The following is a 27,837-nucleotide window of genomic DNA, read 5'->3' on the forward strand; positions in this document are numbered from 1 at the left end:
CATGTAACATGCTTGGGTGGCACAGTGATTGGCACACTGCACTACGAACCCCGATGTCTGAGTTCAATTACCAGCCATAGCTCATGTAAGTGGGTAAGCCATGTATGAACCTGATCTGGGCACCCAATTTCACTAACTCACACTAACCAGCATGGTGAAGTACGGCCAAACAAGCCCAATGACTGCTGCAGCACGGACAGGCCTTCACCCAGGGGTGGGTAGTTGTGTGGGTTTTCATGGTTGTTTTGTGCGGCTCTCCAATGCGTTGTTCAGCACGATGTCCGACGTTTTACTCCACGTGCCGAGAGCCTCTTTAATTGCCTGCGGTGCAAAACGTCGGGCATTGTGCCGAACAACGCACGGTGCAAACCTGAAAACCCATCGGACACGTAACATGTCCATAAACTCACTCACAGCAACAACGCTAACGTCCTGTTAGACAGTCGCCGATATTTGCTCGTTGGAACTCACTCAAGCGCCTGCCGTGTGTGCATCTTCATCGCGAGCTGCCCCATCACATTCTAAAATCCATGCCCGGGGTCGCCTCATTAATCTGCACGACGCTTGTTCACAAGGCCGACTCGGAGCCGGGCAGCGCCGAGCGAGCCACCCCCCTCCACCCCCCCCGAGCGTGCCATAAATCACGCAAATTTCACCGTAAGAGTGACGTTGTATTCCACAGCGAGCTCCGTGCATGTGCCGAGTGTTGCGCGCTGCAACGGTCGAATAAGGTTCACGTTCGTAATTTAAGGCCGCGGCTGGCCCCCTCCGCGCAGGAATGCAGCCCGCTCCGCGTGCGCCAACAAAAAAAATAAACGTACGACATCTTCCCTTGTTTTTTGTAAAAGGATAAGAAGACGACCTCCTTTGCTTATTCGGACGGACAGCGGATCCCACCGTCCCGAACGGACGCATATTTCATCACCATCTTAAATGTGTTTTTTTTCTTCTCTCTTTAAATATAAAGCAACGTTACACGTTCTTTGTTTGTTTCCCCGAGTCTTGCAAACATAGTGCAGCGCCGCGTACTCATTTCCTGCAGAGGCGTCCTGGGTTACAGGGGGACGTTAGCAGGGGGCAGGTCAGCCTCCTACTCCTTGCATCGACCCCCCCCCCCCTTCCTCACAGCACCCCAACACCCCCCCCCCCCCACTCCCCAAGACCCCCATGCTCGGCTTCCCCATCCCCTCGTGTTTTTTTTCTCCAACATCCCTGGGCTGAGTATTGAGCCAAACAGGTCACTGAGCTCAAGTGTACATTTTGCATTTCAATGTCTGGCACAAAAAAAGTCGTGACTGATTTTCACGGAAATGTTAGTAAGTCATCATTATCATCATCTAACACCACCGTCAGTAAGCTCTACCATCATCTCCATTATCATCATCATTATTATTATTCACTACTATTAACACCATCAGCAATACCATCATCATTAATCATCATCAATCATGTATCATCATCACCCACTATTACCACCGCCACCTCTGGCACCACCAACGCCTCCAGCGTCATCATCAGAAGGTGGGAGGTGACACCAGGAGGTAGCATTGAAGCAACGGATTCTTGATTATAACTGTGCAGAGCTTTGGGTGTTATCCCTTCACATACGTGTGTCTTTCTCCGAGTACTTCTACATGCTAAACAATCTTTGATTGAAATGGCCAAAATACCCAATGCAGGGACCTCCTGCAGAATAGTCTTGAGACTCACTGAGGCTTTACATCATCATCATCACCACGATCATCATACCATCACCACCATCATTTTCATCTATGATCTATTTGCAACAGATAGGATGAATAAGCATTGCTTTTGTAAAATAGATACGGGTAAAAAAACAAGGCATTACTGTACGGTATTATCAATTTCAAGAGCTATATAATAATAAAAAAATAGCTAACTTTTTATGAGATGCCTACAAGCTGAAATAAAATGTAGATTCATGCTGTAAATTCAAATCACGAGGTTTGAACTGTGGCCCAGTGGTTAGCGGCGCTGCTTAATCAACCTGACGTCATGAGTTTGATACCTGACCACGGCTAGCGAGTGACGTCTAAACCAGTCCTGGAGGAAGGGGGGGTGGCTGGGGGTGGCTCCCACACTTCACCATCACAGACCGACCAGCGCGGTGAAGTATGGTCAAACACGGGCGATACGGCTTTTGGGAGGGCCTTTATCTTTCTTATATTTTGATACTGGCAAGGGGGGTCCCATGATGTAGCTGCTCACCTCGAGCTCTTAATATCCTGATAGTGGCATTGTCTTTGTGCTGGTCGCCTTTTGGCGTCCTCTGGTCTAACACTGTTATGAGATGAGGCTCTAAAGAAAGCCGTCTCTGGTGTGGACCAATCAGTTTCAAAGACAATGCATCATACACTACCAGAGCATGTCTTTTTTATTGCATGTTCACCACAAGAATATGCGATTAATACAGACATCATTCCTTGCAAAAGGTTTCAGTTTGGTGTTTTAGCATCTTAACACAACTGTTTTATTGCCAGAAAGGGTAACACCTATTCTTATATTTTTTTTATACTGGCAAGGGCGGTCCCATAATGCAGCTTTGAGTTATAATACTCTCATCACACGGCATCACACCGAGGTTACTGAACCGACAGATCCGTGAATGGGCCGCGTCACGCGCTCGCCGGCTGCAGGGAGAACTCACGTTGCGCGACACGCGTGGCTCTGCAAGTTACAACCTCGTGGCGTCGAGCCCCGGGGAATTAGACTCTCCCCCCCACCCCTCCACCGTGGGGGTACAAGAACGCTGTTGGGGAACTCTCTTCTAATTGACGCCATTCACGCGCTTTCACTCCGTGGTGTGAGCGCCATTCACGCCTCCCAATTACCGATGTAGAGCGCCCGCATAGCTTCCTCTGGCATGAACGGCCGCTTACTAATCACACTTGTCCCCGACGGGCTAAGCGGGCTAATTGGTTGAATCTTTGCGTGTCCGTGGCTCTTTTTCGTGCTGCTGCCCGCCTCCTACGGTGTTTGCGAGGCAGGCGGCTGGATTGCTTATGGAGTTGATGAGGCAATTGTAGCAAGTGAAGGCATTTGCTTCAAGGGCAGAAGACTATAGCACATTTGCTTAAAGCAGCAGGGCTCACATTTGTGAGTTTATTCCGGGCCAGCGTAAATTCAGGGTCATCATCTCGCTGGGGTCGGTAAAATAAGTACTACTTTATGAGACCTCCTACTTGGTGAGGCTGCACCATTTTGGGTGGACAGTTAAAAGTGTGTTAGGGTTTCATTTTGTTTACAGAGGGACTGCTCCCTGCCATGTAAATGTGGAATTTCCACCACGGGCTCAGGACTGTCGAGAGACATGAGCACGATCTCAGGGGGGACATTTCGACATGTTTAAGCTCGCTACTCTTAAACGAAATAAAACATTACATCATTTCACCGTAAAAAAAAAAATCATAACTGTTGGGTCATTAACATTCATCATCTGGCTGTGGTACGCCTGCAGAAGGCAATTTGTAACGCGTTTGCAATGCCAGCAAGACAGGCATTGTTCCCAGGTTTTTTTCTTTGTTTCAATTCTTGGAGGGAGGCACCAAATCCAGAGATTAAGTCGGCGCCGCTTCTGGCATTCACGGAGGAATTTAGCCGCACCGTGTTTGAGATCATATTTCATTAATGAATGTTTCAATGTGTCCGTTTCTGAAACCGCGCATTGTTAAGAGAACTGGCTGGGAGGAAACCCAAGTAATGCTCATTTATTTTGCATTCATCATTCTCATATACCATGGTCTATCCACTGCTCAATGAAGTATGGTCGCACAGCTCTCCGTGACTAAAGCAGCAGCATGGGGAGGCATTCATCCAGCAGTGGATTGACAAAGCGCTGTAAATTATATCTTCATCATTATGTATTAATACAGGAGGAGACGCTTGCTTTGAAGTTTTTGTGTTGCCACAAAAGCAACACAAACAGGTTGAGAAGCATCGTCCTGTCGTCACTGAGAGCCTCTTGCGAAGTCTTACGGCACCTGCCAACACCCCTGGTTTTGCCTTTCCTCCAATCCTCTGATAATGATTACACGGGCCCATTGCTAGCCACACAATGCAATATTTTAAGATCGTATTCTTAGGTGTTTTCGGTAAAGTCACGTAGGTAAAACATTAAAATTAATAAAAGTAAAATAAAATAAAAAATCACGACGTTTCGGAGGCAACACAACGTCGTGATTTTTATTTTATTTTACTTTTATTAATTTTAATGTTTTACCTACGTGACTTTACCGAAAACACCTAAGAATATGAATCCTTGCAGTCACGAAAGCTTCAAATCTAGAATTTTAAGATCGTGTTGATTTCATGTGGCCACTTTGGAGCAAGTGGGGGCTCTGGTTTTGTTCGGCCGAGGTGGAACCATAACAAAACAAAGATCCCCCATATAGCCTGTATCAGACTGTTGGTGCAAGTGCTGTTAGCGAGTACCTATGAAGGCCGGAACAGTACACGCGGGGGTGGGTGGCCAGCACCACGCCCGACCGCCTTTGTCTTCCCAGTGGCGATGTTTACACACCGCACCAGGTACTAATTTGAGGCTGAGTCGACCTAGGGGAGGCCCAGGATCGGTTCAGATAATCGTCACTGGTGTTGGCCGTGAGCGGGAAGCGAACCCAGGTCGCCGGGTTCGTAACCGCTACACCACCGCTCCCACACGCATGCCCTCAACTCGGACAGCATCGGGACAGAATGAGCTACGGATGTATGTTTGTCGAACTTCGTTCGCACCGTACGTGAGCCAACCGTGCTAGTCGGGAGCTGCGGGAGTCGAGAGGCGGCGGTGGCTCCCCGCTCAATGGAGAGAGACAGTGGCCGGGAGCTTCACGTCTCTCTCTTAATTTTGGAGCTTTCGTGACTGCAGGAATTATTCGTTGGTTGTTTCGGTTAAGTCACGTCTAAAGATAAAATAATAAATAATATGCTATTATTTTAATTTATTATTTTATCTTTAGACGTGACTTAACCGAAAGAACCAAAGAATAATTCACGTCTCTCGTTCAGTAATAATTCCACTCGCGTTCATGAAAGGCGCCGGTCTGAATAGTGGGAGAAAAAAGAATCAAGTCGTCACAGGGAGGTGGCGACATTGTCGCCGTGGGCGCGTTGAATCGGCGGCTTTTAAAACACCCCCCCCAACCCCACCCCCCGCCACCTTCGCTCTCGCTTCCTGCTTTTGTGAGAAAATAATCCAAGTCGCAGAGGAAAACAACGAGCCGTGTACGGCACACAGATTAGCGTGCCGCCGCGAAAACAAAAATCACGCCCCCCCCGCTGCACAGCCCCCACTCCCACTGCACCCCCCCCCCCCCGCTGCACCCCCCCTACTCCCACTGCACCCCCCCCCCCCCCGCTGCACTCTCACCCCACCCCCCCACCTTCAACTTAAACGGCTCACTCTTCCCAGCTCTTACTACAAACCAACGAACATGCGACCATGCCACGGCCACCGCAGACAACGCGGTGAGGGTTAAACCCTTGGGGCTTGTGTTTAAAGAGACGAGTTTTCGTTCGTGATGGGACGCATCGAAGGCTTAGAACCAACACCGTGTGTCAACACCTGTTCACAGTGTCAAGAGCTGTCTTGACCCACCAATGTAAGATCAACATCACCCCGGCCGCCGGCAAAGACCAGCCTCTCCATTCAACCGTACACACTTCAACACATTCGTTAATAACGCCGCATTAAAAGGAGGGCATGTATAATCGCCGACGTTTCGGGCAATGGCCCTGCTTCCGAGCGCATCGATAGAGGTGAGAGAGATTAGTGGATGAGAGCTGTACTGCACTTTAACTCTCCATACAGTATTTATCGTGGTGCGCAACACAAGAAGAAAGTAGAGCAAAACACATTATTGTACACTCCTTCTATACCCCCTGTCGAATTCTCCCCGCCGACACCAAACAATTTCGCACTGACCAGCACGGTGAAGTATGGTCAAATAACCCCCACAAGCGCTCTCAGGCCAGCAGTGGATTGACAAAAAGAGACCTACGACTACTTCCCACTGTGTGACGCTAGCGAGGTTGATAATTGGTTGTTTACCCTTCTATCTGGCAACAAAACTGACACCTTTTTTACAAGGAGTCATTTTTGCATAGACCACAATACCTGCAGTCATAATGCAAACACGCCTTTTGGCGTCATCTGGTCCAACCCATGTGAGACTAGGCTCTAAGGAAAGCTGTCTCGGGTGTGGACCAATCAACTTCAAGGACAGTGCATATATTATCAGAGTTATATTTTTATTTGCATTATGACTGCAGGTATTGCGGTCTATGCAAACATGACTCCTTGTAAAAAATGTGTCCGTTTTGTTGCCAAATAGAAGGGTAAAAAAACATATTTTTTACTGGCAAATGAGGTTCCAATGGTGTAAATGCTAGCGAGGTTGTTTCACATCCCGACTTTGCCGGAATGTTTGGAAGAGTTGGACCCCGGGCCGGGATTCAAACTCACATCCCTCACACTTGGGAGCCACCACTGCTGCTGTTTACCAGCTGACTCTAACCCAGCAGTTGGTACAGTCCACATTAAATGACCCCACTGCCGGAACAGGTAGACAATGACCGGCGTGGCGTCACGGTGGTCATTTTGTATTTCACTTGGGAACGCTCTATCTGTGCGAATTCGACGTCAAAGCGATTTCCCATTCAGCCGAGCAATAGGATTTGTGCTCACCTCTCATTTATAAGCCCCTCAACCGGAAATGAAATTCCACATTCGTGGTGCTCATTTGATCGATCACCGAGAAGGATTAAGAGGAATGCAGTCTCGCTACCTTCTGATTTGCAAGCAGTGCGCTCATCAAGTCTTGTGCGACGATGGTGAAAGTTCCAGGTTTAAGTGTGCTACCACGGTCCTGCATTAACAAAGACAGAGTGACTAGTTGATGTATTTGTTGTGTTTAATCCACAATGTGTTTGCCTTCTTACCGCACACTCGTGTGCGTGTGTGTCTGGGCGCTGTTTGTCCAGTGGGGTGACATCACCACCACCACCAGCTCGAGCACCACGGCCACTTAGCGGTGATTGACAGCTGTTTTATTGTGCCCGAGTTTTTGTGTGCGCGTGGGTACGTGTCACCACAAGTGTAAGCCAAGCCACGGTTTAATAAACAGCTTTTGATGGATTGCGCAAATTGACATCAATCATGCACACTTCACATCAGTTGGAGTGGACTAGATTCAGTTAGACTTGCAAACGATCACAGTATTCGAATGGAGCTGAGAGAGAACGACTCAAAGTCTCGCCGAGTATCAAGACTCGTGTTGTATGAGGGTCCTATATTTGGATGTTTGGCCAATTCCATTCATGGGTGTTGAGGACGTGGGACATTTTGTTGTTGTTGTACAGCCACCTGGAGAAACCCATACGAGGGGGGTAACAATCCCAGCTGGACTGCCATCTATCTCCTGGTCACGTGCCAGCCTACAACACCTGGTATTCCCAGGCAGTCTCCCATCCAAGTAATGAGCGGGAACAAACCTGCTTAGCTTTCAATATCTGATTTCAGGCATGCGTGAATGCATTCCGGGCGCGTAGACCAAAGACACAGGCATGTTTTCATAAATGTAATTGCAGCAGAGATACGGGTGCATATGCGTAACCTTTCTCATCATCATCATCATCACCATCAATGGCCATGATCTAGTCACTGCTGGATGGCCTTCACAAGCTATCGCCATCCCTCATAATCCTACAGTGCCACGAGGCATCTCGCTCCCTACACAGAAGCTCATCTCATCGCTTCATATCCACCTTTAATGCTCTCTCGGGCGTCGTTTCCACCTTTGGCTGCTACTCATTAATTCGTCTCCACCACTGCCCAAGCACAATGACTTTACTTGGCAGCCAGTATGTCGTCCGTCACTTGCGTATCTTCTCTTCTACATGTGTTCTTCTTTCACAATGACATCCCAAGCATGCACCTCTGCCGTACTTTTCTTGTGCATTTTTGAGCTTATGTGTCATTTCCTTTGCCAATTTCCACGTTTCTGATCCACGTCTTATCGCTCAATAAATCGAGCGTCTCTCATTCTATAATTCCAAGCATGCATGTCTCCATACTTCTTTGTGCACTTTTCATCTTTGGTGGCATTTTTATTTTGCTGTTGTTGTCAATTTCCACGCTTCTTATTCATAAAAGGTATTTCGCATTTAAATCCATCACGCCTCGCTCCATCCTGGGAGAGTACCACTGGCTCGCTCATCGTCCGCTGCGCAGCTCCACGCTATCCCCGCTGTTAGTCCGGCGTGACGATCTTTTTCCAGGGCCCAGGCTCAACATCCCAGCTTGCATTCATTTTCTTAAACTAATAAACACTGGCGGACTGCACTGAAGCCCAATCTCCTGTTTTTACAGCAAAGTTATGAATAGGTTAGGGAAGTTGGCCACGGCTCGGCGGCGAAGTAATTGATTTAAAACAATATGCTTAATGATACGTTGATCTGAGGGCGAAGGCAATGGTGTAAACATTTCCCATGGTTCGAATGCGAGGTTGATGTTTTCTGAGCACACAAACACGCGGCTGGCGTGGTGGCAGTGCGAGTGAGAAATGAGCGCGTGCGCGCGTATCGGTGGCGGTGCACGCGCGCACTCGCCGTGGATGGGTTTGAGCGTGGACGTAGATTGACACGCGCGCTTTCGCGACCAATATTATTGGTAATACAGTGTGTTGTTGCTGTTGTTGTTTGTGGGGTTAGATCGCGTGATTATAAGCGTGTCGTTAAACCCGCCGCCACCCGACACCGGCCAATTAGTAAGGGGTTTGTCGCGTGAACAAAACGTGTGTTCGAGATGTAATTGGCACGTTTTGTTTACGTGACAACCCTTAACGATTGGCGGTGCCGGTTTGGGTTAATTAAACATTAATTTATGCGATCGAACCGAACGAAAGCGTTGATATCAAGAGTGGACATCGCTGAGCAAGCGAAGTTCTCCGGCTTTCCCTCCGCTCTCACAGCACTCGTTCAAGAATTACATCTCAACAGACTTGTCAATACCACTGCCCTAAAAGGAAAAACATATATATAGGCAGAGAAGATGAGCCATTGCCCGAAACGTCGCCCATTATATTGTCCCCCCCCCCCTTTTAAGGCGGTGCTATCGATAAGTGTGCTTAATTTATTGTTTTTTTTTGGCGCTTGTGTTTTAAAAGCCTCCGACAGCAACCTATAACAACAACCTGTTTGTGTCTCGTGCCAAACCCTGAACAGGCACTCACTGGCGGCACTCGCCCCAGCACTCTGTACAATTACACGGGGGGCTTTGTCGCTGTACGCGCAAGCGTGGACGCACGCACGCTTCACGTGGGCCCCCTCTCCTTCCAACTCGTCCCGAGTTTCTGTCATTCCAAGCGAGGCGTGTCTCCAAGAACTGTTCCCGGCTGATGTCCTCTGCAAGTTCAGATTCCTCCCCCCCCACCGCCCCCCATCCTACTACAATGTGGCCGTTCCTCACCGGCATGTCACAGGCAGCCATACGACATTTGTCTCCGCAAAGACCCATCCCGCACCAATAACTCATCTCCTTCAGGGTCCTGTGTGTTTTTGAAAGTCGCTGAAGTTTCCTCTTCTCCCCCCCCCCCCCCCCCCCACGGTCAAGCTCAACAAAGTGCACATTATAGCAGAGACCGTTTGTCACAAACTTATTTACAAACGGTCAGACAATTTACTACTGCGAGGGTCGGGGTGGCGCAGACTCCGCTTTTCACGTCCGTGTGAGAACCCCCCCCCCCCCCGCCAAAGCTCACCGCCCACTAATCTTCAAATCACTCTCTCTCTCTCTGCAGCGGCACTTTCAACGGCCCTCTTGTTTAATTTTAAAGGGAACACGGGAAAGCGAAGAGGATGCGCAAAGCGCCATTGACCAAATCACCCTGAATGCACCCCGATATCCCGTCAGATCTCAGAAGCTGAGCTAAGCAGGGCAAAACAAAAACATACCAGGCGTTGTAGAGGCTTAAGCTGGGAGTATGACCAGGAGATGGCAGTAGTACAGCAACTGATTATTGAGTTCAACTGTGCAGAGATTTGAGTGTTAACCCCACACGCCAAAAACACACATGAATGAAATTGACAAAACGTCGCGATGCAGGACTCTTCTGAAAAGGGAGCTTGACACTAAACGAGGATAAATAAAAGGCGCTGTTGTACTTGTTCTTATTACATCTGCTACTGCCGGGTTTGCTCTTTTGCTTCTACCAGGAGTAACCTTTCGCGATGCTCGGTGCTGTATGATTCGAATCAACAGGGAAGGGAGGTGGCCAGGTGGTTTGGAGGTCAGAGTGATCGAAGTGGGACCGCTGAGACCCTAGGCTTTTCATTTGGGCAGCTGCCCACGATTACACTTGGGTCTCTGACCTACCGGGTTACCGGTCCCCGTCTGATCACCAATAACTGCACATATAAAAAAAAAAATCCCATCACATTAAACGTGGGTTTCCACTTGATTTGGCAAAAAAAAAAAATCCCAGCTGTGAGAAAAAAAAAACAATCGTTCGGCAGTCAGGAAATGGGTGCGAAAATGCTGCCTCCTCGCGTGGAAGAGATCTCAAAAGCAGTTCTGCGATCTCTCGTTCCAGGCCAGTTTCCATCAAGGCGTGATCGAATGCTCTGTGAGAGTTCCGAATGGATATTTCGTCTCATGACGTGACTTTGAGAACCTCTCTGAGATGAACTTAGCGAAATAAAAACACGAAAGAGTGGCGTGAGATTTGGAAGGACACTTTGCTTGCAATACCTAGCTACCTCCTTTACTTCCCAAAATACGAATCTTTCCTGTCGACCAGGGGTCTGTTTGGATGCGTCAACTCGTTGATTAAAATGACTTCGTTAACCCTACACAAGCGTGAATCAAATTGCCTGCCACTCAAGAATTGCACCACTGACTAAAAATAAAATGGATTCTTGACCATCGAATCTTGGCAACATAATAGAGGTACTTCAATCGGGTTGGTACGGCTATTTTAATACACACAACAGACAGGAAGGACAAGATCAATTGGCCCGCATAATGCGCTTGCATAATGTACTTTGACTCAAGAGCGTAGAAGTGTGGTCAACACATCTACGCCTCGATATCAGGAACGAAACAGGTGGACTACTTCACAACTCTGGCTGTCGCCTGATGAAGCTGGTTGTAATTACTGGCGAAACGTCGTACTCAGATTGTAAATGTTGTGACTTGGCTCTCCAACACACCGGTGTGCTGTACTAGTGAAGAATTGGCCACGTTCTGTTTACGTGACAACCCTTACTAGTTGGCTGTGTCGGGTGGTGGCGGGTTTTAACGACACATTTATATATTTACGCGATCAAACCCCAAAAAAAACTCTATTATGGATGATATTGGTCGCGAAAGCCTCCTACGTGTTAAACTTAAACTTGGCAACAAATTAAATCCTACAAGTGTGGGGGGTGGGAACGGTGAATCATTGCAGGTCTGCCATTCACCCAGCCTGTGTGTAAATCTACCGCCTTTTTGTCAACCCACAGCTGGATCAGGACCTCCCCACAACGTTGTGCTGGTTGGTGAAGGCGGGGAGCATAGTGCAATGCAACAATACTTTTTACCGCACTGCCCCCTGCTGACAATAAGTCCCCGTACGTAGCAGCCTACAACTCCCTGTGTGGTGTGCGCTGGTCGCCCAGTCTATGTGGTATCCAGACTCCAACCTGCGTAGCTTCCTCGATGAGATCAGGCACATTCTGGAAGACAATCACCTCATGAGTTTATTCTGGAGTTGGGCCACGACACCCCGCTCCCAACTTAAATCATCTGAGTCAAGTTGAGATTTAACTTGGGGCCAAGTATAAGATGGCCCAACTCCAAAACTGGATTAACCAAGCAAATTCCGGGTTGCCCCGTGGTCATGCTGAATCTCGCGTGTCTCTGTCTAGTGATTGAATAATATAGATGTTTTTTTTAGTACTTTACAGATGGACAGATTGGCAGTCAGTCGGCAGGCAGATTGACATTTTGTGGACGTACAGCTTGCCAATCCATGATACACCTAGATAAGCACATTATCCATAGTGACATCATCCTGCTGAACAGCGCAGCGGGCAAGCGAGCTGCCGTACATTTTTATTGGCATCCAAAAGAGGCAACGGATTTGTACGTCGCCACCGCCGCCGAAGACTTCGTTTCACTTCCCACGTGCCAGATATTACAAAAAAAAAGAAAATAAGTACGACGATGGAGATCACACACAGCATCTCCGCCGCATTTTTTTTGAAAAATTAAACGAGCAGGACCCAACTCGTTTTTCACTGCGTTAAGCCAAAACCTCTGGCTTAACTCTACAACAGCTGTGGCGATTTAAATGCCACGATTCCCAGATAGCAGGAATGCCACCTTGGAAAGGAATTCCCAGTCGGCAAATCCCTAAGCTCACGGAGGCCCTCTGTGGTGGCGCAGGGTGAGCAGCTGCCAAGTCGCCAAAACCCTAAGTTCATGGACGTTCAGGGGCGAGATGCTAACTACCTCGCCTGGTATGCAGGAGAGTCGCGGGTTAGATCCTGACCCTGACGCCTGCTGTATATTTGGAGTTTGCGTGTTCTCTCTGTGGTCGCGCGGATTATACTCCGGGTCCTCCGGTTTTCGCCTCCACATTTAGAATCAACATGCGTTTAAGAGCATTTGGCTGTTATAAATTCCCACGTGATTAGCCACTTAATTGGGATAATATTATTTGTGGCCAAGTCGCCTCTGAAAAAGTGCTAAATAGCACCGTGGTCCCTACCTGGTAAAATGAAAACAAATCTTCGTTTAGTTTATTTTTTACGGCCCACCTGTGGTGGAGCAGGGTGAACAGCTGCCAGCGGCGAGGGGGCCACGTTGCCAAATCCCTAAGCGTACGGACGCTAAGGCCCTCTGCGGTGGCGCACGGCGATCAGCTGCCAGCGGCGAAGGGGCCACGTGGCGTTTGCGAAAGCGCAAACCCCGCAGCATCGGCGTGCGCCGTCAGCGCGCAGGGCCCCCCGCCGAAGAGACGACGGCGGCTCTTGGAGGAGCTCCAGCCCACGTGCGTCTAAATTATATTAGGAGGAAATGTGCTGTGGACAGAAAGTGAAACTCGGGAGGAAATAAAACAACCGCTATCGATATGACTGTCTAACGGACGCGGCTACGTGCGCCCGAGCCAGAGGTCCGTAGGCGGCATTGAAGGCCAGTTCTATGAATATGTAGATGGATAATTAACGTTAATCGGTACGCACATTATACAATTTGTTCGCTATTTAAACAGGTGACGATGGGTTGAACAACTTTATGGAAAATATTTTTTTCGTGGCGATCTTGCGCAAGAGCATGGGGGATTGTAGCAGTGGATACATTACGGCTGACGATGATGGGTTTATTTATTTTTTACAGATGATGCCATCCGGAAATACTTTCACACCTTTTTTTTACAGTAAATGGCATGGAACTTTTACAGCCCCATTTTATTCGACTACTGGATGAGGGCCTCCCCATTCTGTGTCAATCGTAATATTTATTTGAGCATACTTCACCATGCTGGTCAATTCGTTTTGGTCTGGTTAAAATATCACTCACCACTCATGTTAGCCATGACTATGAATCGAACTCAGGTCAGTGTGTAAATAAATACGAATTAGCATCAGGCAGCAGCCCCAACCGAACCGGTGATCCAAGACAATTTGGTTCGGTTCGTCAATTCTCGTCCCGTTTTAATCGATGCATCTTTTAACGCTGTAACTGTAACCCTCGCTGTGTCTCGGTCACAAAAGACCCCCCCCCAAACCATGCACTCAACCATTTCAGTCCCGCAACTGTGGCCTGCTCCCTGCCAGGTTTTTTTTTCTAATCCTCGCCTGAGCAATATTGTTTCGCAAAACGGAACATCTAAAAAAATAGCAAAATAAAAGCAATGTGCTGACGGCTACATTTGAAATGTCTTGAAATATAATTTCTGCGCGAGTGATACAACATTTTTTTATTTTCATTGTAAGAAAAAAAAACCTCAAGGTTTTTGCTTCTGTCGTCAAACCTCTTGGTGTCCGGTCCTGTGGGCATGTGCACGAGCTGCGCTTAAATGGCCACCGTATAATGCGCTCCACAGGACGTGCGTTCCCAGCGTGCTGCTCCGACCTTGCCGGGATCTCGCCCGGACGGCGCACGCTGCGAAATTAGAGCGTGTCCCCGGCTCCACCATCGTCTGCAACAAACCAGAACTTTGGCGACGGTCCAGGCCGCCTGCTCTCAGAGGTGGAGTTGGCTCCCCCTGATTGATGCCTGCTCGCATAACAAAAAAAGACGGGTTTTCGGCGTGCAACTGCAGCGAACACAAAGCGAGCGCAGAGCGAACGATTCGCCCGCGAACAGTTTGACGGAATTTGTATCACGATTCTGAGGTCGTCATTATATTCAACGAACCGATGCCTCCGCCTAGTTTTTTCTTTCGTCTGAATTTCCACTGGCTGCAGAGTTTGTGCAATCAAGTCACGTGTGCGACGTAGGCCTTGAATACCGTCGACCCTCACTCGTGCAAACTGATGCACGTTGTCGCGAGCGCAACAATAATCGCGTTTCATCACTGGGCTGTCGAACGAATGCACCCCACGCACCTGTGCATCATCCGTGGTTAGTTGCAGGACCAGGCAGATGAAGTTCCGCTGCTTGTGCTGGCTGCAAGCCATCATCAACGCTTTCGCTTCTGTCTCCCTTCCTAATTTTGTTCAAATTTGTGCCGTTGGTGTCGTGCCATGGAACGAAGCGGAGCACCTGCCGCCGTTCGAGAACGGCTCGCTTAAGGTGATAAGGGCCGTCCATAAATGACGTAACGCACCTGGGGGGTGGGGGGTCAGACATTTGTGACGATGTGTGACGAGAGGGGGGGGGGGGTTGAGAAAGGTGACGTCACATCAAAATGCGCAACTTTAAATAAATATAGAATTGTTATAACAACACTCCAACATCAGAGTGCAGCGCCACATTAAATACGCACTACAATGACAATAGTTTAAAGCGATTTGAAGCATGTTTTATTTTCAAAATGGAACTATGGTTTTGGGGGGGGGGGGCAGAGCTTTGTGACGTCATATTTGAGGGGGGTGTCTGACTTTTTGTGACGCCGTGTGATGAGCGGGGGGGGGGGGGGGAGGTGTCAAAAATCGTCCAAAATCACGTGACGTCATTTATGGACGACCCCATATCACTGAACCGCTTTTGGGATTCCTTCGAGTGACCTCTTGTCCACATGAGCGAGGAGCACAGCGCAGACCCACTTGCCCTGCCGTAGAGTTGTGGTTCTCATGGCGATCACATTATTTTCATTCTCAAAACTGTATTTTTTTTTTGCCAAATTAAGTGACGACTACATTTCAACTGGGGGACCTGGTTTAACAACGGGCGGCTGAAACCCGCACTTGAACCCTGGAAATGAGAAGTGCCGGCTCGTTACTCCGACCCCATGAACCACCGGGCCACGACAGCCAACCAAGTTTCGATTTGAAGCTTCCGTGACTGCAGGGATTCATATTCTTGGTTCTTTCTACGTGACTTTACCGAAAGAACCAAGAATATGAAGCCAACCAAGTGTTGATGTAGTTGTGCAGCCCGGCCACACCTGTATCATTCGGCTCTGGCCAAAGAGTGAACGCTGACAACACTAGAAGCTGGTCACTTAAACAAAAACGTATCACGTCGGTGCATTACTTTTGATTACGTCACGTTCCTTTGCGTACCAACACAAATTAAAGGGACGTTTGACCCCGCGGCGCGACGATGACGGTGTAGCGAGCCACCATGGGGGTCAGCGGCGTGGTCAAGTGGCCAGGGCATTGTGACTGCCGCGTCCTTCCGATATTGGGAAGCCACTGGAGCGATGCGCTTTTAAATCTCGATTGAAAACGAATTTCTTTCGAGCTGCGTTTCGTGTTCAGTTTGTTGTCCTTCCCCAGCACCTCCGATTAGCACGGTTTGGTTATGTACGGTGCGAAATAAGTTCAACATACATACTATTCATAATAAACGTTTTTGGGTTAGATCGCGTTATTTATAAATGTGTCGTAATCCTCCACCACCCGACAGGGCCAATCAGTAAAAAAGTGTTACGTTGACAAAAGACAAATAGTTCACTACTTTAGCCCACCTGTGTGTTGAATAGTGAATCAACAACGTTTAATTGCCCGATGATGCTGGATGTAATTACCAGCGAAACGTCGTACTCAAAAAATGTAAATGTTGTGGATTCACTCTTCAACACGGCAAGGTCGAAAGCAATGGAATGACTTTGCCGAAACCACCAAATCATCCACCACGCTTCCGGTACAATCACCCTACGCTCCTCACCTGCCCCCCAATGCTAGCCCTGATAATGTTACCCTAAAGACGTGTCCCGCAGTCCATCCATCAGTTTGTCTGCCATCACCGCTGGTGATTCTAAGCTTTAGGATTAAGCAGCCAATAAGCCAGCTATAGGATACGGGGTTAATAGGGGTTGTGTGTGTGTGTCGGCATTTCTCGCTCCCTAGGGGAAAGGACATATGGGGCGGCACATGTGGCCTTTTAACATTTGGAAGCGTTCCGCATGGCTTCCCCGCTTACGGACAAGTCATTAGGCACAATGCGTATTTCCTACTTAAGTACTGGGGGTCCCAAAAGGCTGCTTACGGGTCGGCTCGATACAGCAGGCCGGCCTCGTACTCAGCACCCTCCCTGCTGAGCTACTTTGCACGAAGCCAACGGTTCAACGTTGTTGGGTTTTTTAATATTCTCTGCTGAAGGGCAGGTTCCGCAGGCTCAAGTTCCCTCCCATCCCATCCGATGCCATCCTCTGTTCCTTTCCACGAAACACCGCACCCCTCTGCACGAGGGTTATCGAGCCAAGACTAAGAGAGGATTGTTCCAGGTGGTCGCCCCTGCCTTCCTCAACGGCGTTTCCTTCGGGGACACCATCGCTAGTTGCAGCTGAATGTCACTAAGGGCATGCAGTGTTACTTTGCGAGGCTTCAGTTTTTTTCACTTTCCGAGGGGTTGCAAAATGGCCACATGCGTTTAGACTATTTAGATTGATTTGCTGGTATATTAATGTGTAAATGATAAGCCACTTTGTTGAGCTATAATTTGTGGTCAGATCGCTGTTTTAAAAATAAGTGAATACCTCAGTGGGCTTTGTCTGGTAGGATGGGCATGGTTTAGTTGTATTTGTATGTGTACTCCTATCGTGTGTTTCTGTACTGTTGTTTGTTGTAACGTTCTTACCCCGTGCCCCTACTGGAAATGCGTGCAAAAGAGCTTTATAGCTCATCGGATTCCTCCAGTACAAATATTCTGATTGTGACCAGAGGACACCATCCTGTTGTAGAGTGGATACACTTTATGGCATTTATAAGAGGAGTTAAACGTTTGCTGGTTCAGTAAAAAATTGTTCCCTTAAATTCCTCGTTTCTCCAGGAATGAACATTCATTCTTTCTCGGAGCCAATATTTTGGCCACCTTATTTATTTTTAAAACAAAGTAACATGAAACTCTAACTGGAAAAAAAATGTTTCCTGGTGATAACAAACATGTATTCCCCTGGGGTTATGAATATTCACAAATATTCAGTGAAATATTCAGTGAATATTTGTGAATATATTCAGTGAATATTAGTTCCCAGAGGAACACTTATTTTGGTAACCAATATTAATTTGGACTGGTCACGCACTGCTCGCGACTTCAATGTTGTAAAGATCCTGTAAACGAATATAAATACACGATGTGATTATAACAGCCAGGAATCTCATTGCGCCCTCTCACTCGGTTGAGTTAACGGGACTTCGCCTGACCCTGCCACACTGCATAGCTGTCGGCCCATCGTCTTGATGACACGAAACGCTGGCGGGCATTAATTAACGCAGGCCATCTGGTGTAAACATTTCACAGATTGCGAGACATCGTGAGACAAAATAGGTCACCATGTCACAATGGAACTTGTCCAATTAACATTTGTTTGAATTCACTGAAAACTAACGAATCACAAAATACAGGAGCACTCTTTGTCAGCTCGTGGAGTATGATGCGGGATCTTTGACTGGCCTTTGAAACTGTAGTTGGCATACGATTGATCGTTTTAGTTTACAGTACATTCTTAAATATACATTAGTATATATTCAAAAAATATCTAATGCTTTGGTTAAGTAACAGTCGATCAGCTGGTCGTGAGTCGGGGCAAATTGTTGGTACTCTTTCAAGATGTCTAGTCAGCATGGAAGAGTAGGCCAAATGCCTTCCGAGGGGTCCTGCAGAGCCCCTTCTTGTGAAGACTGTTCTGTTAGCGGTGGGGATGAGCAAGCGACTGCAGGACTGCACCATTACCTTTTAGTAAGAAACGTGATCTCGTAAATGCAACCCCCATGCTCTACATTGAACAACCTGCATGTTAATATGTAAACACAGTAGACTTTCGTTTATCCACGCTCATGACGGGGAGGATGGCCACGGATTATTCAAAATCGCAGATAATCCAAAAATATAACCATAGTCCGCAGATCTCTATGCCAAAAAACACTAACATGTTTAAGTGAATAAAATTGAGTTCGGTTTAAGCACACGACTTTCATTAAACATTTCCAAGAATAACAATGTATAAGTGTTTTAGATGAATGATTTGGCCTTAAGGGAAATTCCATGAGTTATGAATTCATGTCTAAATCTCAGGTGCGCGGTTAATCCGCAAATCGGATAAACTGAATAATCGAGAGTCTACTGTGTACACGAAGGCCGCTCAGATGCAATAAAATGCTCTAAAAGCGCGGACTAGGTAGGCTATGGGAAGAAGTGGGGGCAAGAGGACACAATGGGGGGGGGGGGGTTGGGGGGGGGATGGCATTCGAGATTTCCCCCACCGCCGATTCCACTCTCCCTGCGGCCATTCGCACGAGCAGTGTGGACGTGACCTCTGGCTCTTTGACCCGAGGGGCTGGCGGGGGGGCAATTGAGATCCAGATGTTGCGAGCATCACTGGAGGCTGTCAAGCGGTTCGTGAAGTCCAGCGGGCAAGGGCAAAATGCTCAATTTTGAGAGGCTGGCAAACATCAATAGACAAAGATCCACCTTATAAACTGAACAGACTTTTGGGGCAAGTGCTGTTAGAGAGCACCTTGGAAGGCCAGTACGGTAATGAGAAAGTGGGTGGCCAGAACCATGCCGCACCATGTACGAATTTTAGGCTGAGTCGACCTAGGCGAGGCCCAGGACACGTGAGCTGGAATCGAACTTGGCTTGCCTGGTTCATGGCGCTGTGTGCTAACCGCTGCACTACCAGTCCCCCAGGGACACAAACGACAAAGACATACACACACACAGACAGAGAAACACACACACACACAGACAGAGAAACACACACACACAAAGCAGACGCACAGCGCGAGAGACACGGAGAGACATTCATAGTTGCAGAGCAGCGGAAAACTAGCACAAGCCTCGACTTAAAGCTTTCGTGACTGCAGGAATACATATTCTATGGGTCTTTCGGTAAAGCCACGTAGATAGAAAAATAGTCTAATATCACGTTTCGATCGCAACACAAGCAATGGTCTTCATGTGTTGCGATCAAAACGTCGTGATATCTCTTTATTATTTTTCTATCTACGTGGCTTTACCGAAAGACCCATAGAACAGCACAAGCCTGGCATTGCATTGTGCATGTATGTTCGTAGTTTGCACGCTGTATTTATTGTAGATAAATGAGGAAGCAATAAAATACGGATAATGTAGACTGCATATTTAATGTTACATTTTAAAAGTAAAAATAAACACTACACATGTTTTCAGGAAGCATAATATAAATGATATTTTAACCAATTATGTTTGTGGAATTAGCATTTGCAGTACGAGTGATATCCAGTTTCATTTTTTAATTATTGTCGTACGCAAAAACAACATATCTGATTAACAAGGGATAACAATAGCAATACCAGAGCAATCATATATGATTATAACCATGTGTTCTAACCACAAATCGTAAAACACTGCAATCGATGCTTTTCCAGCGGCCCGTGAATTTCCCTTTGACCCGGGCACCTGAATATTATCACCTGTCAGCAGCACGCACGTTCACGCGAACTCCTTCCCTGCGTCCTTCCGATGTTCCCCCTCCTACCCTTCCCCGCCACCACCCCCCGCAGATTCGGGGTTGAGCTCCCAGGATGCGAACCTCCCGTGCGGCGAAAACGATGACGACTTCCCGCTGCCCCCTCCGTTGCAAATGAAACGCTCGCCCCCCTCAAGCCCTGACGCCGCTCGGACGAAAGCGGCGGCCCACCGGCAGGCCCGGTTCACCCGCCACCACCACGGCCACCACCACCACGGCCACCACGACGGCGACAACGCCCGCCAGGGCCGACCCGCCGACCGATCGACCGACGCCGGCTCGGTGCCACCCCCGTGCCGGCCCCTCTCGCCGATGGCCGCGGACGCGCGCGGCACGCCCGTCCAGCGCGAGTGCCCCGTCTCCTCGCACTGCGAGCTGTACAGCAGCCTCGTGTCGTCGCAGGCGGGCGATGCGCAGCCCTTCCTTTCGCCCCACGAATGCTCGCTCCTCTCCAAGGGATACGGCCAACGGCGAGCCGTGTCCCCGCACGCCAATATTGGCAGGCCGACGTCTCCGGTTGGCCAAGCGAGCGCCCGAGGGCAGTCGCCCGCCGGTTTCCAGAAGTCTTGCCTTCCTCCGTTTTGCGGCTCCCAGATTTCATTCCTGCCTCACCCCTACAGCCACCCAAGGTCGTATTCTCCAAACACGTTTGGATTTCAGAAGGCTCTCCTCCCCACATCTGCGTCCGCTTATCCGAAAACACCGCCGCAGCATTCCGACGAGGGCGGCAAACCGCCGACAGATTTACATCCTTCACTGTCGCCTCCAAGCTGCCGGAACCTCCTTGCGGAGCAGCAATCTGGCAACCGACATGCGCAGCGTCCATCGCACTGCCAGGCCCATTCAGCGAACTGCAGCCATCGAACACCGACTCCCACCACTGACGTCGGCTATCAATCTCCTCCGGCTAACAACCCTCATCAAGGCCCTCTGTCGCCCTGCGGTCAGCAGCAGGAGCTGCTCCCACCAGCGCTGCCTCGATTGCCCCATTGCAGGCAATGCGCTCCATCCCTCCGGTATCTCAACTGCGCCGGGCTCTCGTGCGGCCAGCATCAGGCTCCGAAATCGTCCCAAGCGCCGTCGGCGTGGCGGCCTCTGTCTCCGCCGGTGGGAAATAACCACAGGCCGCTGTCTCCGGTTCCCCGAGAGCTTCGAAGTCACCTCGCAGAGCAGTCCGCCAGCCACGAGAGGCCTCTGTCCCCACCACCCAACGACATCCGCGGGCCGTCTCCAGCGTCCACGAAACTGGGAGCCTTGGCACCACCTCCTCCCATTCCCTGGAGACCTCTGTCGCCACCTGCCAGCGGCGTCCACAGGTCGCTGTCTCCTCCAGCCTGCAACAAGATCAGATCTTTTTCTCCACCTCCGAGCAGGCCCCTTCAACGCGCGCTTTCGCCCGCGCGTTGCAGCCTTCGGCGGTCCATGTCCCCCCCACCCCTGAGCAGCCACAGGCCGCTGTCGCCTTCTCCCCTCGACAAAAGAAGGCCGCTCACCCCGCCTCCGATAAGTCAGCGCAAGTCGAGTCTGTATCCCCCCTCCAACCACCACGGGCTTCTGTCCCCACCGCCATCGAGCCACCACAGGTCACTGTCACCTCCTCCGCTTCAACCGTCGTCTTCCAGCAACGCCCGCCTCAAGTCCGGGCAGCCAGTCGGCCAGAGAATGTTTCCCACGAGGACGTTAAAGAAGCACAGGCCCTGTCCCCTGCACAGCTCCACGAGGCAGTCTCTCTCCCCACAGCCGCTGAGCTCGCTGTCATCCTCGCCCGTGTCCACGCGCTCCGCCGATTCCCACTCATCGCCGAGCTCTCACTCGTCCTCCGCGCAGCGAGAACGATCCGCAAGAGCCTTGCCAGAAAGATGCCAGGAGCATCGTGAGCAGCAACATCAGCCGCCGCCAGATCATCATCATCACCAGCATAAGCGTCAGCAAGGCATCGATCTTCCCCAAATGCACACGGCCCACGCGTGCGTTCCCGCAGCGCAGCATCCGAACCAACGCGGGCAGGCATCGGCGGCGGCGTGCGTCGGCGTCCCCGTCGATCGCGAAAACGCCACGGCCGCGCTCGCCCTCGGCTTGAGTCGGCTGGAGCTCGAGGTGCCGCCGGCGCGGCCGACGAAGGGCGAGGCCGGCAAGAGACCGCTCTCCATCGAGAGCCTGCCCGACTGGCTGCTCCTGCGCGTGTTCGCGAACCTCGCCGCCGAGAGCCTGTGCAGGTGCGCGCGCGTCTGCCGACGCTGGTACCTGGTGGCGTGGGACCCGCGCCTCTGGAAGGCGGTGACGCTCGGGTGAGTGAGGCGACGGGCGCCGTTTCGCGAGCGTGACGATCGATTGTGAACGAAGAGTGGGACGGGTGATCACCGCGGTAATGGCATTCGGCTGGATGGCCACCAGCATTGGCAGGATGTGGATCTTCCCCAAGTAGGCACGGCCCACGCGCGCATTCCCACGCAGCATCCGGTCGGTCCGGCGTGCGGAATCGCTGCGCCAATCCGCAAACTTTCCCGTTGATCGCAAGGACGCCTTGCTGATGCGTGCTGGTGGTGCAGCTGATGACATTCTCACGGTGATCACCAATCTATTATTCTTCATTCATAATTGATTGTCATGCTCACGTTACGTGCGTCAAATTGTGCGCATCTCCTAATTATTCATATAATCGCCACCATCGTCATCATCAAATAGTTTTTGTTTAAACCGGACGAGAGCCTTGTTAGACTAAACTTCTATTTCTGAAAGCATTCCTGTGTCACAGAGCAAACACGTTCACAACATTCGATGTTTAACACAACACACCAACAATAAACAAAAGAGCAGTGTCAAAGGTAAGCACACGGTACAACTTAATTTCCGGTGAGATGTACTTTATCTGAGGGGTGTACATTAGTTCAAAAGCACCTCCATTCAGAGTGGACAAAGACAAATATCCCCCATATAGCCTTTACAAGACTACTGGGGCAAGTGCTGTTAGCGAGCACCTATGAAGGCTGGCCACAGCACACACATGATGGGTTGGGGTGGCGTGCATCACGCCCGGCCGCCTTTGTCTCTCCGGTGATGCTGTTTACACACTGCACCAGGTACCCATTTACGGCAGTGTCGACGTCGTGAACAAATGGCAACCACGTGCACGTATATGCACGCAGATGTTAGCGCTCTTATATTTTAATGTTTCTTATAAAAATCACCATGCATAAAATTGACACTTCTTTGTGAAGAGAGTCCAAGCATTTTGATGAATATATCCGTTTGTACCCTGAGACGCGCGTTTGCTTTATTGCATTGTTTTCCTTTGTAATTAATACGCGCATTTATTTTCTTAATTAGTGTAACTTCACCGCCATCCTGCATCACAGGACATTCCAATCAGCCAGTGGCGGCTGTCATGGTTAAATTGATTGTCTTGTTGCAGTAGGAAGCATACGAAAATTAAACATTATTTTACGAGCCCTTAGTGTTTTTAAGATCATGAACACCATCAAAGGCTCAATCTTGAATAAGTATTTTGGGTTTGCCTTGCAGAGACTCTGGGGCCAACACACTGCTCTGGCAGGAGAAATCAAATTCATCATTCCAGCCGCGTGCAAATTGTCACCGAGAAATCGCAATGCATTTACAGCCAAATTATCTCGATCGCCCTTGTTTGGGAAATCTTAGCAGCCACAACTTTAAGGCCCCTCCGCTCGTTGTCCCCAAATCACGGACCGCGGCTGCCGATCGTCGGTCCTCCGCAGCCGCTCTTTCCACACCTCTACACCCCCCCACCACCACCACCACCACACTTCTTCACAATTGAGCTGCATTGGCTTCCGGTTGCCGAACTAATGCATCATAATAAGGTCGCGCTCATTGCACACAAAGTGCTTGCCACAAATGGACCACGATACCTTGGTGATCCCGTCAAAGAAGCGTAAGCCATCACGCGAACTGCGGTCACACTCCCAGCGGCGGCTTTTGGCTGACAGCCAGAAGCACTTCCGCGGCCGTCTGGAACGCTCTTCCTTCCGATATTAGGGAGCCACTGGAGCTATGCACCTTCAACGCTAGATTGAAAACTAATTTCTTGAGAACCGCTTTTTCGCGTTTAGTTTGTCCTTCCCCCTCACCTCCCATTAGCACGGTTGGCTACGTACGATGCGAAAGAAGTTCAACATACACACACACACAGGTAAACACCTGCTCAACGCTCACCTGTGCACCATCAGGCCGTGGGACGGAGGGGAGCAGGATGTGGAGCGGGCGCTGGACGCGCTGACGGCTCGGCTGTGCCGGGACACGCCGTACGTGTGTCTCACGCTCGAGGCTCTGGTGCTCAGCGGCTCGGCGGGGCTGGGCGACCAGGGGCTGCTCACCGTGGCGCGACGCTGCCCAGAGCTGCGGCGTCTCGAGGCGTCGGGCTGCCCCCGCATCACCAACCGCGGCATCCTGGAGGTCGTGACGCGCTGCCCAAACCTCGAGCACCTCGACGTCTCTGGCAAGTCTCGCTCGCGCCGGTCGCCACGAACACGCCGGTTTCTTCTTCTTCTCCCTCCCCTGAGTGTTTCCCCCGCTAGGTGGGGTCCACTGGCCATCGGACAAAAACGGCGGTCACCGCATCGCGTGGCGCTTTCAGATGCGCTTCTGTGGCCGTCTGGAACGCTCTTCCTTCCGAACTTAGGAAGCCACTGGAGCTACGCACTTTTAAAGCTAGATTGAAAACTCATTTCTTTAGGACTACCTTTTGTGTTTAGTTTGTTGTCCTTCCCCCACGCTTCCGATTAGCACGGTTGGCTACGTACATTGCAAAATAAGTTTTACATACACGAGTCCTCTATCCCCAGTCTCCGATCCATCGCCATCTTCGTGGCAATGACGCATCTCCTCCCAAACTCATTGTCTCCTTTGGTCTTCTATGATCTCCCCTCTCTGTCCTTGCCTTAACGATGTCGTCTCCGGAACTTCTGGTCACCTGTCAAACCATCTCAAGTATAATCTCACTCGTCCTCTCCTCTATTGATGTCACCATTCCCCCATCTCTCAACAGACTCGTCACGGTTATATTTGCGCTGGATTCTTTTTTCACAACCGGCATGTCTACCAGACGGCAATCCTCACTATTTACCTGTACAGTATTTGAAACCCACGCTCCTGAAGCTGAACTTGGTCGGGTTGCCAAAGACTTCTTGGCGGAGGGCCACGAACGCCTGGCACTCTGCCACGTCTCGGAGGAGTTGCATTGGGAAATGCATCGATCGGCCTAGGTTATAAATGTCCTAAAGCAACATGCCGATCGCACTTGTAGCCTGCTACTAAGCGGTTGGATAGATTGCTAAAGTGGAACATTGCTCGATTCCCCCGACAGTCTCGGCCACTGGTGAAAATTCTGCTTTCCTTTGGCAAGGGACATATTGTCAAGATGAAAACTACTATTGTGTGTGTGTCAAGGAGGATTTATGGACCGGTTTGCGTGCACGTGATGCTTGTGTGTCTCGTCTGCGTGTGTGTGTGAGCGCTTGACACGACGAGCCCGCGCAAAAAACCCACGATGGTACAATCCCATCCTGGAGTCAACCCTAAGCGTTCGCAACCCAATTGCGTGTTTGCCGTGCGCGCATCGGCAGACTGCCCGGAGATCACGTGCGTGAGCCTGACGCCCGAGCCGTCGTGCCAGGCCTGCCCGCTGCACGGCCGCCACCTGCTCCTGCGCCACCTCGACATGTCGGGCTGCTCGTCCCTCACGGACGAGGGCCTGCTCGCCGTGGCGCGCCACTGCCCGCGCCTCGCGCGCCTCTACGTGCGCCGCTGCGCCGGCGTCTCGGACGCGGGCTTGCGCGCCCTCGCGCGCCACTGCGGCGCCTCGCTGCGCGAGCTCAGCCTGTGCGACTGCGCCGACGCCACGGACGCGGGCCTCGGCGAGGTGGCCGCCGCCGCGGGCCCCCGCCTGCGCTACCTGAGCCTCGCCCACTGCGCCCGCGTCACCGACGCCGCCCTCCGCCACGTGGGCCGCCACTGCCCCGGTCTGCGCTACCTGAACGCGCGCGGCTGCGCGGGGGTCTCCGACCGGGGGCTCGAGGCGCTGGCGCGGGGCTGCGCGAGGCTCCGCAGCCTGGACGTGGGCCGCTGCCCGCTCGTGACGGACGCAGGGCTGGAGGCGCTCGCGCGGGGCTGCCCGGGAGTCAAGAGGCTGGGCCTCAGGGGCTGCGGGGCGGTGTCGGGCCGCGGGCTGAGCGCCGTGGCGCTGGGCTGCCGCGGGCTGCGGCTGCTTAGCGTGCAGGAGTGCGACGGCGTGGCGGCGGAGGCGCTGCGCTTCGTGCAGGCACACTGCCCGCGGTGCCTGGTGGAGCACACCAACCCGGCCTCCTCCTGAACACAAATAGGGCTCCACGAGCTGCCGCCTCCTCCTCCTGCTCGAGCGACAATTTTTTTAGTATTTTTTTAACTGGGCAACCGCCCACGATGGATGGAGCAAACGACACTAAGTTAAAATGTGCAGGGTAGAGCGATGGGGGGACATTGGGATTGTGCTCTGTTGCTGTTGTTGACGTCGTAGTACTTTTTACGCGTTCACATCTGCAGTTTACACTTGTTTTAGTCCTCTGTTTTTTATACTTGGTCACTGCAGGCGGTATATTACCGTATTTGTTTTTTTATTATAGGGATGACCAATTGGTTCCCTTTTTGTATATTATCCAAACTTAAACGCTGTCGTATTTTTGTCGCCTGATTTTTGTTGCTGTACATATAAACAACACGCTTTTTAAAGTACAGGACAACGAAACTTTTTTACATTGCAATGTTCAGGTGGTAGAAGCAGATAAATACTACGGACGCAAATATCACCTCGTATTCATGATGCAAGACCGAAAAACAAGGCCATCCTGGGCCGTAATGTGGCACTGTCGCATGCCTCGGGCTGCTATAACCCACCTCTGAGGGCGTGAAGGCCACAGCAAACTGAATTCTGGATAATGAGGCACTGACAGAAAGGGCCTTGGTTTTGATCCAGCCTTCTTGTAGCACAGGGAAGAAACCTTGCAGGGTTGTCACTCTCAAGAGCCGGTCCCTACAGCAGAGTGCCGAATACAGTGTTATGGAGTGCCAGGAAAATTGGATTATCAGGACCTGGGTAATGATCCAGATGTTTTATCAAGTTCCTTTACACAACTCAGACCGTATACCCGAACAACACAATGTAGATAAACATTGTAAAGCTAAATAAAATTGCGTAATAATAAGCTCTAAAATAAACACCACTAATAAATTAAACGTGCTCGGAATGTCTGTGTGTCTTTTTACATGTACGCTTCTGCCAGTGAAAACGACAAATGTGTTTTTTTACGGGGAATTATGCTTTACGCACCACTGCCACCCAGTCCCTGGTTCCAGTGTGTTTTTTACTAAACCCCTGCTCAGTGGCGATGGAATGCACAGCAGACAACAGGTCCAGAGTGGCGCACGGCAACGTGAACCCCCTGCAACAAACCCCGTGGCACAATCTCGATGACACCACGGCATCATGGGCCGCGCCGCACGGCCTCGTTGGTAGCGCATTCGATTCTTGTTGCAGACGTTCACGGTTCGAATTCCAGCGTCCGCCCCGATTAACACTGCGGGTGTATTGACCGTGAAAATACCGTCTGCTTCACGCTGGACGTTAAAAGATCATGTGACGCATGTGTGTTGAACTTCTCTCGCACCGTACGTAGCCAGCCGTGCTTATCGGAGGTGCGCGGGA

General features: G+C 50.4%; 1 protein-coding gene across 4 annotated transcripts in view; it reads left to right on the forward strand.

Moving 5' to 3' along the window:
- Nucleotides 1-27,368, forward strand: part of LOC133344633 (histone-lysine N-methyltransferase 2D-like) — a 65,345-nt gene extending 37,977 nt beyond the window's left edge. For all 4 annotated transcript variants that reach the window (XM_061554657.1, XM_061554658.1, XM_061554655.1 and 1 more), the window contains 3 exons: nt 20,158-22,411; nt 24,329-24,597; nt 25,724-27,368. In XM_061554657.1, coding sequence (XP_061410641.1) covers nt 20,158-22,411; nt 24,329-24,597; nt 25,724-26,469 — 3,269 coding nt within the window. In that variant the 3' untranslated portion in view covers nt 26,470-27,368. The remainder of the gene's footprint in view (nt 1-20,157; nt 22,412-24,328; nt 24,598-25,723) is intronic.
- Nucleotides 27,369-27,837: the final 469 nt, after the last annotated feature.

Source organism: Lethenteron reissneri, chromosome 20 (genome assembly GCF_015708825.2).
Source record: "Lethenteron reissneri isolate LAM-NWPU_2019-01 chromosome 20, ASM1570882v1, whole genome shotgun sequence".
NCBI classification, from domain to species: Eukaryota; Metazoa; Chordata; class Hyperoartia; order Petromyzontiformes; family Petromyzontidae; genus Lethenteron; species Lethenteron reissneri.